At 36.9% G+C, this 14,325-nt stretch overlaps 1 protein-coding gene across 1 annotated transcript; it reads left to right on the forward strand.

Moving 5' to 3' along the window:
- Positions 1-315: 315 nt before the first annotated feature.
- On the forward strand, positions 316-11,364 carry LOC121425196 (fumarylacetoacetate hydrolase domain-containing protein 2-like). Its single transcript, XM_041621201.1, has 6 exons — positions 316-704; positions 3,743-4,022; positions 4,859-5,021; positions 5,906-6,014; positions 6,817-6,907; positions 8,789-11,364. Exons 1-6 carry the CDS (start codon positions 427-429, stop codon positions 8,849-8,851), a joined length of 984 nt encoding a protein of 327 aa, XP_041477135.1. The 5' UTR covers positions 316-426; the 3' UTR covers positions 8,852-11,364.
- The last annotated feature ends 2,961 nt before the right edge of the window (positions 11,365-14,325 follow it).

Raw genomic sequence — 14,325 nt, forward strand, 5'->3', positions numbered from 1 at the left:
GCAGCTCAGCAAATCAATCTTTGAGTGATGTGCAACATGTCAGACTATGCCTATGTTAGTCTGCATTTGTTCGTAAACATGTAAATATTATATATGTGTTGGCTTTTTTTACCACAACTTCAACGGTGGATTCTCAGCACTCAGCATTCAAATCAACAATACAGTACGACAATACACCACAGGTGGTATGTACTTATATAGGAAGAAGAAGAAGAGGGGAGGCGGAGGGGAGGTCAGTAGGAAGGGGGCGGAACTCAAATCGGGGTCTACACAAACGCCTGATTTCAGACTAGTTCTCAGACTAGTTCTATTTATTGACATCGATGAAGCGCTATCAGCTGAGCTGACGGAAGATAACGAAGTCGAAGGTCGCTAACAATAATACTACTTTTAAAACTCGTTTCGCTATTGTACACGCCTCCCCAAATGTTTAACCAACTTCGTCAAGTTGCAAGAGCATTAAAATCCATTCCAAGTCAGAGTGCGACCAACTTTCAGCTCTGGAACCAGCCCACTACTTTTTGTCGCAGATCTCTGTCCAACATGCGGTTCGTCCAGTTCGAGGAGTCGGGCAAGTGCCGGGTGGGCGTGGAGGTAGAAGCTGGTGGTGATTTTGTTGATCTCTGCGGCTCGGATCAGACGATACCAGATACAACCTTGAAACTGATCGAAGGCGGGCCGAGCCTCATACAACAGGCACAAAAGTAAATGCTTAAATACGTTATTTTAAAATTTATCTGGAAAACATGACTGTGTCTCACAGTTTGTGCCAGGCAGTGACTCACCACTCCGTCTCCGTTTCCACTCCAGAGTCCAGCATGTCCAGTGTCACTCATACTATTTTTTTTCATTGTGAAATGAAGTATCACTAAAACTATCAGGGTGGAATTGTTTCCCTTTCTATTCTTGTTTGGTTCCTTTTATTCTTAGAGTGCATAGCTGCTAGCTGTAAAGCACATATATCCCTAACTTAGATTTAGTGGTGGGGGTGTGCCGCGGGCAAGACAAAAAACGGGAGCCTTGGAGCGGGCTTAATGTAAAAAGGAGGGTCCTCGGAACGGGCTTCAGGAGGACAAATGTTTGTGAAAACGGGGGGTCCTTGGAACGGATCGCCAGCCTGTGAGTGCGTATGCATCCCTATATCACAGAGATGTACATCTCTATGATCCCTATGAAACGGTCATGCGTGCATGATGCAGCTAGCGCGGCCTCCCCCGGGGAGCTCTGCGGCCGCTTTTCACCAAAATTGCAGCTCATTCAATGCGATCGTAGCGGCGTAACGAAAAATTTGCGAAGCTTTGGAGCGGATTACTCTCCTTTTTTTCTCGATAAGATGAAAATGCTATGCCTTGGAGCGGCTTTCTTTGTTTTTTTTCTCAACAAGGCAAAAATGCTATGCCTTGGAACGGAAATTTGAGTGTGAAAATGGGGGTCCCCTCCGCGGCACATTCCCACTATGCATTATATATTGACTGCCCCCCCCCCCCGGGGCAGAAACTAATACTTAACTGGGTTCCAAAAGAATGCTATCAAACTTCACAAGTGCACGACACAAATTTCACGACTCCATCGATATGAATGAAATTTTGACACAGGCTAGCTTCATGCAATAATCTTAAACACATATCTATAATTGGTTCCGGTCTTCCGGAATCCAAAGGCAAAAGAGAGACCAATTAAATAATATCTCTTGCTTTATGTTTGTTTGTGTATGTTCATTTTATATTGCCCTCTATACTGTTAAGTACAGATAACCTGGGCATATTGTAATTGTTTCCGTTTTATCAATAAAAGGTGATTTATAAGAAAAAAAAGGATTATTGAATTTCACTGTATGACCATCAGCATTTTTAATTGATTGCCTCAATAACTAAGAAGTAAGTTAAAATTCACGTTTTTAAAGGTCAACTCGAACCCAGGGGCCCCGTTTCTCAACACATGGACAAGTTAGTCATATCTTTATCCACCAACCACAGAGTTAGTTCCAATCTTACTAAACCTGTTTCTCGAAAGGCTTCCTAACTAGAATACCTTGATATCGATACTATCGGTAAAAAGAGCAGACAAGATGTAGCCTTAGTAACAAAATGGCATAATTTTCAAAAAAAAATTATGAGAAAATTGCAAATATTGTGATGAATTGGGAGATACATTTTTTCAAAATTATAGCACAGGTAAATTATGCATCATACATATTTAGGCCATGAAGACTGGAGCAATCAATTGCTGGGAAAATTAAATTATGAATAATTCATTTCATGACTAAAGAAATCACATATGGACGTTGAGATGGGTACCCCCGGGATATTCAATTTTAATAGTTTACGAAAGTAAACTATGACGGCTTTCTTTGTAAAATAATGATAATTATAAATATAGTTTAACATAAACTTTTTAAATATTTGATACAGAAACATACAATTTGACGAATTCTATGCATAAATTCGAGATAGAATTTATCCAAATGTTAATAGGGGTCTGAAAACGACGAATACAAGTTCAGTTATGGATGGCCTGATGTGGTAGAATAAATCATGTTACTATTTCAAAATGAATGGTTTTGGGGTGTTCTACTAACAGTTTTTATAGTTTCTGTGTATTACAATTACATTGAATGCATTATCCCACTTGTTTTGTGATGTACTTTCAACCTCTACAATTGATTACGTAAGATATAATTTCAAAATTTCTATGCACTTTTGCATGTCATAGTCTACCCAAGTGATGCCACTACGTCATTAAGAAAGAAGTTATGACAGGTTCGGAGGTGTCATAATATTTAGTGAGGTTGTTGTACCTGAACTTGGCAAAGAGGGCTTCGTGAAACAGTTAGCGGACAAGTAGCTCACTATCTCCGATTTAGTCAAGAAGTTAGACTTATGACGGTGTTGAGAAATGGGCCCCAGGAAAATGTTGATTTGAGTAAATAGAGAAAAATCAAATAAGCATAATGCTGAAAAATTTATCAAAATCGGATGTAAAAAAAGAAAGTTATGGCATTTTAAAGTTTCGCTTATTTTCACAAAACAGCTATATGCACAACTCAGTGGCATGCAAATGAGAGAGTCGATGATGTCCATCTCTCACTATTTCTTTTGTTTTTTATTGTTTGAATTAATACCAACTTAACTGAACCACAAAATGTTATAACAATGGTAATGCCACATGTGCAGGGAGGAATAAATCTTTGTTTTACAGGACAATAAGGAGAAAATTAGAATATTTCATATAATAAAATACAAAAGAAATAGTGAGTGATGTCATCAGTCCCCTCATTTCTATACTGACCAGGATGTGCATATGTTTTGTGAAATTAAGAGAAACTATAAATAAAATGTCATAACTTTCTTATTTTACATCCGATTTTGATGAAATTTTCAGTGTTATGCTTGTTGGATTTTTCTATTTTTATTCAAATCAACTTTATCTATTGGACATGTGCTCAGTAAAAATTATTTCAGGTAGCCTGTGTCAAAATTTTGTTAATTTTGACTGAGCTTTGAGCATTCCCAGTTCCCATTATAGACTAGTTTCCACTTAACTAGATTTAACTAAATAGATATAAACAGGATCTTTTATACTGTACCTTGGGCAGGTCTCGTGAAACTTTTAAAATTCTAATTAGGTAGATGTGCTATATTTTTACAGGATGTTTATGAAATTGAATTTGTGACATTACATGAATGCGATCACCGATTTTCCAATGCTCTACACCTCTCTCTTAACATGTTTGATTTTTCAGGGTCGTTGAATCTCCAGATAGGCGTATTTTGAAGAGGACCGATGTGAAACTCTTATCCCCAATCACAGGTCCTCAGAAAGTGATATGTATCGGTATGAACTACAGAGATCACTGCACAGAACAGAACTACCCAATACCTACAGAACCGGTCATTTTCAGCAAGTTTTCCAGTGCCATCATAGGTCCCAATGACGACGTTGTGTACCCTGAGCTCACCGATGCATTAGATTGGGAAGTGGAGCTGACGATTGTCATCGGAAAGGGTGGCAAGAATATCAAGGTTGGCATTGATCAAATTTATTAGACAAATTTTGAGAGGCCGACTTTTGGACGAAAACAATGGCTCCTAAAATGGTATTGTGTCTATTCTGGTTGGATCTGCTCTTGAATCTTCCCTTAAGTGCATTTCTGTTTGTCATGGAAGACTTATGGCAGAATAGTGCTTATTGTTATTGAATTTTTATTTATTTCATATATCATTCAAAGTTTGAAGGAGGTATCTTGGATTCAGTGCCCAGTTGGATAGGTCAATCGGTCCATTGCAAACGCAGATCAAACAACTTCCTGAGTTTATCCCAACACTCACGAAGTCTTGGTACTTCCATTAGTCTGGCAGTGAAGAAGTTCAAGACACATTTCTTGAAACTGAATGACAGGATATCATGGAAATAAATGTAAAAAAAAAATATTTGGAAGCTTATTACTTCCTCAGTTTTTAACCAATAATGATAATAATAATATGCAATTTTTTATATAGCGCTTAATACAAATGTTTCTAAGCGCTGCATGCTATTACCCCGGCTTTAGCATGGCTACCCTGATCGGGTGCATCAAGCACTCAAGAAATTCCTTCCTACTGGGTACCCATTTATTACACCTGGGTCGAGAGTGGCAAATGTAAATAAACGCCTTGCCAAATGATGCTACTGCTGTGATGGGATTTGAACCCCGGACCTTATGTGGTTCACAGTCCGGAGACTTATCCACTGAGCTACAGCACCTCAATGTGAATGAGAATTCTTGCACACAATTGTCTAAACTGATACTTACTCATATGTATGCCTTTTTGAGAATGATTTCTCTTGTATTTCACCCGTCATTATTTTCTTTGTGCAGGAGAGAGATGCAATGGACCATGTATTTGGATACACCGTGGCACATGACGTAAGCGCAAGAGATTGGCAGATGCAGAAGAATGGCAAGCAATGGCTTCTGGGTAAAACCATGGACGACTTCTGCCCTCTAGGTCCTGCTATCGTTACAACGAATGCAATATCAGGTATACCTGTTTACTGCAGCTAAAATATATCTTGAAATTCAAGAATGATAAAAAATGTGAGTTATGTTGGAAGACACCTTTATGATTTATGAGTTATGTTGTATCAAATTGAATTCAGCGTGTAATCCTTAGAGATAAAATCTAGAATTTTTGTACCAATGTCACTAAAAATTGATGCAGAAGTTTGATTATAAACTTGAAGGGGGGGGGGAGTAAAGGGTAAGTATTAAGTATTATGCTTTAGATAACTACTACTTTAGTTCTCTGTTTTGGATCAATTTTCTTCCTTCGTGTTTGGTTAGAATCCTCCCAATTCGATTTCATGAAGTTTTGTGTTCACACACACCCTTTTTCTCTTTACAGATACCAAATTCAATTTCATGAAGATTTGCGTTCACACACTCCCTCTTTCCCTTGACAGATCCCCGAGTCGATTTCATGAAGATATGCGTTCACACACTCCCTCTTTCCCTTGACAGATCCCCGAGTCGATTTCAAGAAGATATGCGTTCACACACTCCCTCAATCTCTTTACAGATCCCCAATTTGATTTCATGAAGATATGCGTTCACACACTCCCTCTTTCTCTTTACAGATACTCAGTTTGATTTCATGAAGATATGCGTTCACACACTCCCTCTTACCCTTGACAGATCCCTGATTCGATTTCATGAAGATATGCGTTCACACACTCCCTCTTTCTCTTTACAGATACTCAGTTTGATTTCATGAAGATATGCGTTCACACACTCCCTCTTACCCTTGACAGATCCCTGATTCGATTTCATGAAGATATGCATTCACACACTCTCTTTCCTCGTTACAGATCCCCATTCGATGTCATGAACATATGCGTTGACACTCTCCCTCTTTCTCTTTTACAGATCCCCATAAGTTAGGAATCCGGTGTCGAGTTAATGGGGAGACGGTGCAGGAGAGTAATACAGAGCAGATGATCTTCAAAACAGCTTCCCTTATTCAGTTCATTTCACAGTAAGTCACAAGTAAATCTGTGGTTCAAATGTATGGTAGTCTGTCAGAAATCAGAACCAGGGGGGTGTTTCACGAAGATTTAAGTATGACTTACATCGCACTTAAATGCTGACGCGTACAAGATATGCCATGCGCAATCTTATTGATCAATACGCAGTAGTGCATGTCCTCTTCATAAGATCTGGCCAATGCGGTTATGTCTTTTATAACGCACGCAAATAAGACATTGAAGTGCACCTCTAAGTCATACTTACATCTTTGTGAAATACCCCCCAGGTCTTTTGGATGATAATCCTGCAAGCGGTCTTTCGTTACCAATCCTCACACTTCATCATGGACTAAACAATAGGGACTGCAGGGACACCGCTATGAAAAGAGGCATAATGCCATTATAGCAGGATTCCTGCTAAAAGACTTGGCACATGCTTTTGACAAAAGTACCTCAGGAGTCAATATTGTGATACTGAACTGGGGCCCGTCTTACAAAGAGTTGCGATTGATCTGATCAAACGCAACTATGGAAAGCTAGTCAACTTATGAAATGCATGTTTTGTTCAAAAAATTCTAGATATGAATGTTTATCCATGAATTCATTGATTTCTTCTTTGTTTACAAAGGACATTTTGCACATTTCCTGTAGAAAATATTATAACACTGATGGATTTCCATAGAGTTAAAATTGATTGGATCAATCGTAGCTCTTTGTAGGATGGGGCAGGATAAGCTCTAATTTTAAATGGCCAAAACAGAGGTCCCCCTTTCCTTTTTTTTTAACTTGATGTAATTTTTTGTTCTTCTTTAGGTTTATCACGTTGGTTCCCGGTGATATTATCTTGACTGGCACACCCCCAGGAGTGGGTGTCTTCAGGAAACCAGAACCCGTCTACCTCAAGGTACATAACCTGTAATCATTCAATAAGACAGGCCAAAGATACACTCTAGGAATGTGCCAATAAAACTCATTAGTACCCAACTCTGGATGTTCAGTCAGACAGTAAGATGATGGCTCGCGGTGGCTTGAAGATACACCCGGGGCTCTGTAACACAAACATTAGCGATCAGTCGCTAAATGGACTGACCAATTAAAATCAATGTTACACTTGCATTTAGTTCAAAATACTGACCAGTAACCAATCAGAAGTCTTCTTCTATATTTGCTATTCATCGCTAAGCTTTGTGTTACGGAGCCCAGAACCCTTTATTGCAGATTTTGACCAGTTCTTTTTTTATGGCTTTCAGCAATGAGCATATTGCGTAGTGAGCAAAGTGCAATTCATAAGAAACTGCAAAAACTAACCCACTGAAAGAGGACTGTCCAAACTCTACAATAAAGAGCCTTAAACCGCCATCTAAACTGGCGAAGTGTAGTAGCCACTTAAAACACAACATACTTAGAGGATTGCTGACACTCTCAAATAATTCAAACCAGGGGGGTGTTTAACAAAGATGTAAGTATGACTTTAAGTCGCACTTAAATGCTGACGCGTAAATGACATGCAATGCGCGATCTTGTTGATAGATACGCAGTGGTGTGCGTCCTCATGACACGATCTGACCAAATTTCATTGAAAAAACAATGAAAAACAAAAGGTAAAAAATCAAAGAAATACATAAGAAATTGCAAAAAACAATATGATACATAAGAAAATGATTTGATATCGCAATTTTTTTCATGTACACTTGCTAAGAACACCACAAAGAGTTTCTATACCAAAAAATAGTACATTTGGAGCTTTATTTAGGTATTTAGAGGAAAAAATATGAACTTGCATATTAATTACACATAAATAGCATAATCACTTAATAGTGATTCGCATGAAATAAATTACTATACAATTTTGTAGATTATGTCCCAGGAAGCCCGCGTGCCAATTTTCTGCGTGATCGCGCGGTCGACGGCCGAGATCTCAAGGGGGGCCTGGGAGGCCCCCCCGGCCATATGAACTCCCAAAATACTCCGGCCTAGATAGGGTTAAGTGTGACGCCTATGTGATATGTAAATGCGCAATCTAATTGATTAATACAATGTAGTGCGTGTCCTTATGGCATGATCTGACCAATGCACGAAAAATTCTGTATGAAACCAGGCATTTAAGTCATACTTAAATCTTTGTGAAACACCCCTTGGTGTGTTAATCCTATGGTTCTGGTTTCATTAAATATATAATCATGAACAAATACTAGGATGTATAATGACATATTTGAACACAACCTATCAAACTGCACCTTGTGCATTTCAGTAGGTAATTGGCATTGCTGTGGAGACAAGGTATGCGTGTAGATTGTTGAATAATACTTGTATCTTTATATCATGTTATATGCTAACATGTGTAAGATTGAGTGACCTCAGAGATAGATATCTGAATTCTAATGATTTCATAATTAGAATAAGCTCAATTTTTCATTCATCCATTTGTCAAAATCATTATGAAGAACATATACCTCTTTTTGTCAAATTCCACCTCACAGACCTTGTGCATTGATGTTATAGTGGTGCTAACTTATATGCCAGGCTGAAGCCATTGCCTTGCATGCATTGGTGATCTGGAGCTGGCACATCTCTGACAACTCCATTTATGCATATTCCTATATCCTCTGTGGGAGGGCGCTTTGAAATTATGACATCATTTTCATAAGGTCTTTTGATTGGTGTTCCCTAGTTTGAATGGTCCCAATAGATGGAACTTGTATTCAAGCTGAGCACTATATAATGTTGTGCATCGTTACATGTATAATCTGTTGTCTATCTTTTTCATATTCTCTTTCATTTACAGCGTGGCGATGTCGTGGAATGTGAAATTGATGAGATCGGGACGATCAGGAATCGCATCGTGTGAGACCCCCAGTTTCAAGATTGGACCTGCTCCGTATGCACAGCACTTCGTCCCTCGTTAATCATTGACATTGCAATATTTGTAAGACAACATTTGTACTATTAAATTGATCATGTGATCTAAAGGAAGTTTCAACAGTTTTTCTTTTGGCGGGGTCATTCTGGAACATCCTGATGATTTAGAGGAGCAGCGAGGTTGCCAACAGTTTTTCTTGTGTGCCTTTATTTTCTAAAATAATAAAACATTTAAGAATGAGAAAAATCTTTGCCCATTAAAATGCCTGCCTATCTACATTTATCCTTTTTCATCTTCAATACTATTGCTGAAAATGATTCAAAATCAAATTGCGCTGGTCACATGGAAGTTGTGAGTAAAATTTTGCATAACTTTGAGAAAAGTTTTACAAGAGAACCCACTCAAAGCAGGTAACGAGGAGAGCGCAGGTGTTGATGCCCCTAGCCTTGATACCAGGAGCTAAGCTTTATTTTGACCATATTTTATCCAGGTCATGTCTCGTGCTTGAACTTTGCTTTCATTACAAGGAAAAACTAACAATTCAGTCTGAAATGTGATTACAATTCCATTTAATTGAATTAATGTGACATTGCAATATTGAAGTAGTGCATGCACTTTACAACCAAACACTTGGGAGTTTGATAAACATTATAACTACAATGTTACTTGCAAATACATATTAAGTATTCTGGATAGCAGAACAGTGAATGAACAGAATAACACATGATTTTAAATTTATATTTCATATTAACTGTCTAAGATATGACACTTGGTGTATTTTGAAAAGATCTGTCTATCGATATCTATCCAAACTTTGTGCATACCCTGTAAACAAAGGTGTTCTTAAAAACCTGAAAGCTTGCTAGAGGCTTGTCAGACAAAGCAACAAGTAATTTAAATATAAACCAAAAACCTAAGTTTTGCAATTCTTTTATTCCACATTCTTATATCCATATGTAACATTCAAGAGTGTGAATGAACTAGTAAACTAGTTGCTGTTTCATGAAGCTAATCGCGAAGTCATGCACAACTTTATGCATGACATAGGTATATATCATTAAGCGCAAGAATACGTTGCCTGTCATGTGCAAAGCACTGGTTTAATTTCAACCAGCATACGTATTGTTCAGGTGGATGAACCATTGCGTCATCGCCCAAATATCTTGAATATCAAGATGTTGTGTATTTACATTATGGTGTAAAGTTTTGCTTAACTTACAAACAACTTCATGAAACACTCCCAGGTCTATTGTATTATTTTTAGATCTTAGATTGAACAACAACATTGACTTAAGTAATGATGTGTATGTGTGCTTGATCCTTGATTGAATTTCTAAAGCATGCATGTGCTAAACTAAACATGATGTTTGACACATGATCCTTTCTCAGAAAATATGATGCTAGAAATAAATTACAAAAATATGCATGCATAATTTTATACATCAATACATAAACTAAGCACACATCTGTAATAAACCTGTAATTAACTCTATCATCTTAATTATATATATACAGTGTATGCAAAAAGAAACCTTGCAAATTTCCAAGAAAAAAAAGGCAAAACAATTAATCGTGGTATATGATCAATGCTTTCGTCTGTGTGCAACTTGTGAAACAAACCCTTGTTTATTGGAAAGCAGTGACCAATACGGCCCTAAGTTTTTTTTTCTTTTAATGACTTGGACCAATAAGTGAAAATAAATTTCACTCCCATTCTCAACGGAAAAGACCTATTTTCTTAAGTATATATAAATATTAAATTTAAATTTGATTGCATTTTTGACCTGGTGGTGTAACTTTCCTTCTTACATGTATAAACAGTAATCTTCCTTTCGAAAATAATGATAATAAACTGATACTTATGAAGCACATCATCAGTTAAAACTTCGTAGATGTGCTTTACAGACAGCTTTCCAATTTTACGGCACTACAACAAAAAAGAAATATTTAGATTTCTCTTAATTGAATGTAATGATGCAGTTGCACTGGAACGTAGACGTGCTGACACCTTTATTCCACATCTTGCAGCCATAAAAATCAATGCTATCCTTCACTCTTGCAACATGTAAGATTAAAGTGTCTTTAGTCAAGTAAATTAAAGTCTGTATTGTGGCTGGTGTGGTTGGTTCAGTGAATTAAGGTATTCGGTTGTCAGTTGCTGTATACACTCCCAAACAAATCAATGCAACGTCGTAAGATATTCCTTTTGTCAACAAAAGCAACTCCTCCAACACTGGAGTTCCCCTATCTTGTTTAGCATTTAAATATTGATGTCTTGAATCCATTTCAAAGCTTGTTTTCCTTTTGAAGGAAATGCTTGATAATGTAATTTAAGATATTTAGAGCGTGCAATGAAATTGCCTTTATGTGTAAATGGCAAACCAACAGTCCCAAGTACAAGGACATAAAGTATATTTTGAAATTATGTGAATAAAATGTGATCCAGAACAGTGGAAATATTTCTTGCCAAATTTCTTTGTAATAAAATTGGTTGAAAATGCCTTAATTTGACTTAAACTTCTTGTGAGATCATCACTCACTCTCTCTCTCTCACTATCAGATACAATTTATATGTGCAATGGCCTTTACATAACATCAACAAAACAAGGGTTTGTACAGTTTATATAGCCTTATTTAAAGTTATCATTGTGAGCTTTAAAGGTCAAGTCCACCCCAGAAAAATGTTGATTTTAATAAATAGAGAAAAATCAAACTAGCAAAACGCTGAAAATTTCATCAAAATCAGATGTAAAATAAGAAAGTTCTGACATTTAAAAGTTTTGTATATTTATGTTCGTATCAAAACAGTTATATATGCACAACTAGGTGATATGCAAATGCGAGAGTCGATGTCCATCACTATTTCTTTTGTATTTTATTGTTTGAATTATACAATATTTCAATTTACACAGAATTGACAATAATGTAAAACTTGTCATCAGTCCCCTCATTTGCATACTGGCAAGGATGTGCATATAACTGTTGAGTGAAATTAAGCGAAACGTTAAATGTCATAACTTTCTTATTGTATATCCGATTTTGATGAAATTTTCAGTGTTATGATTGTTGGATTTTTCTCTTTTCATTCAAATCAACTTTATATCGGAGTGGACTTGTCCTTTAACCGTATACATGTAGACCTTCATCAGGTCTTCAAAGGGCAAGTCCACCCCAACAAATGGTTAATTTTATTTATAAATAGGGAAACCATCAAATATGCCAAGCAATTATGATTTAATCTGATGTAATAAGACAGTTGTAACATCTTAAAGTTATGCTTAATTTTGCAAAAACAGATATACAGGGTGTTGTTAGAAAAAGGTAACTAAAGTTCGAAGGTCAGCTGTATCAAGAATACACCATTTATTCTTGTGATTTCTATTCTACATAGTTGAATATCTCATAAATTTAATTTGACACCTTGCTCGCGTCATAATTGCCATGTTTTACAGTTACGGTCCTTCGAAGCCGAATGGTACAAAACCTCCTTCTTCGAAGTTTTGGGTTTTTTTATTTACATGCACGAAACACTCTTTCTTGTAAGGGTTTGTTTTCATCAGAGTTTTTCCCTGCATATTTCACTGAAATGTTATCTCTCCTTTTCATAAGGCAGTTGATATATAAAAGCCAGTCACGAATAGTTGACAGACGGGAAGGCATTTCAACAATTCTGATGAAGCTAAAACATATATAAAAAGTAGGTCTCGTGCATGTACATTAACCATGTTAACACCCAAAACTGGGGGATTTTTTTTGTATATTTGCCTTTGAAGGACCATAACTTGATGAAATTTTCAGCACTATGCGGCTAGTTTCATTTTTCTCTGTTTATTTAAATCAACATTTTTCAGGGGTGGACTTGACCTTTAAAAAATAAAATATAGTGCACTAGCATAGACATCAGTTTACTCGGTCACCAAAATGACAGACCTCAAACAGTCCAAAGGCGTGATAACTGTTGAAGTGTTCCAGATGTACCTCGTGTTTGTAAATTAACTCGATGATGTGTATTTTCTGAATACTTTGTATTTCCGAGAATAGACATTCCAACACTGGGAAACCTAAAGTTAATGGAACATCTTTTACCAAAGATAAAGTTATGCGTTCTATCAGTGGCGTACCGTGGGTCACGGCATGGGGGGCACCAGCACAAATTTTGAGTCACTTAGTGAGCGCGCGAGTGCGCCCAGTTGCCAGGTATACTGACCTAATAGAGACATTTTAAGAACAGTGCCATTAAACGGATATGTATCTCATGTATCTCACTTGTCAAATAATGCGAGCGCGAAGCGCGAGCTTAAAATTTTTGATATTCAGACCTAAAAAGGGACATTATAATCAATCTTTTGTAATCATGATACGTACCTGTCTTGCTTAATAATGCGAGCACGAAGCGCGAGCTGAAATTTTTGTAAATACTGACCCCCAAACAGGAAGATTTTAAGGACTATATTTTAATTAAGATAAGATAAGATATTTATTCGTCTTTCTGTCTGCACATACATTTTATCTTACAAGTGTGATTTCAAATTCTACAAATGAAAATCAATTAACCATAAATCATTGTTACAGTAGAGAAAAAAAAAGAAACACATCAAATAACTAATTACGTATTGAGAGAAAGACAAGGAGAATCCCAGAAAAAGCAAGGCTTGTAAGGCTAGGGTCTCCTTTGTTTCAAGTACATGACTAAATAGTATTCAGTGTGTACATGTAATATCCTTAAAAATACAAGAGAAACAAAACAACTAAAAAAAGCAACAATTATACTTGCTTATATAGCGCTTAACACTTACGTTGTCAGAAGTCTCTAAGCGCTCTAAAGTATATGCAGCATAATTACTTTAGGAATCCAATAAGAGTAAACACATCTCACCAAAGTCATCCAATGCGATTGCCAATAAGCACTTGCTGATTTTGTTACAATTATATCTAAACATGCACATAAAGCACTTGTAATCGTGATTAACATGCCCATCTCACTAATCAAATCTTGCGAGCGCGAAGCGCGAGCTGAAAATTTAGGAAATTCAGACCTGAAGAGGGGCATTTTAAGTCTTGTTTGTAGGAATTCACGAAGACCATACCTAGTTCACTAACCAAATGATGCCAGCGCGAAGCGCGAACTGAAAATTTTTGATATTCAGATCAGATAAGGGAAATTTAAGGACTGATTCTAGGAATTCTTGGAGAGCAGACATATTTCACCAATCCACTACTGCGAACGTAATCACGGACAGGAAATGTTTTATATTAAGACCTTAAAATAGGGCAATCACTTTAAGCAGTCATGAAAAGGAAGCATACTATCGTACATAAAACAATAACACGAAGTGCGAGGAAATATATTTGGCAGTTTGGTGTATATTGACTTGAAAACGGGAGGTTTTAGTATAACAGGATAAACAGACAATGCAAGCACCAGGAACAATGAAGAAATAGGCCCTGAGCAAATTATGTTT

Source organism: Lytechinus variegatus, chromosome 12 (assembly GCF_018143015.1).
Source record: "Lytechinus variegatus isolate NC3 chromosome 12, Lvar_3.0, whole genome shotgun sequence".
NCBI lineage: Eukaryota > Metazoa > Echinodermata > Echinoidea > Temnopleuroida > Toxopneustidae > Lytechinus > Lytechinus variegatus.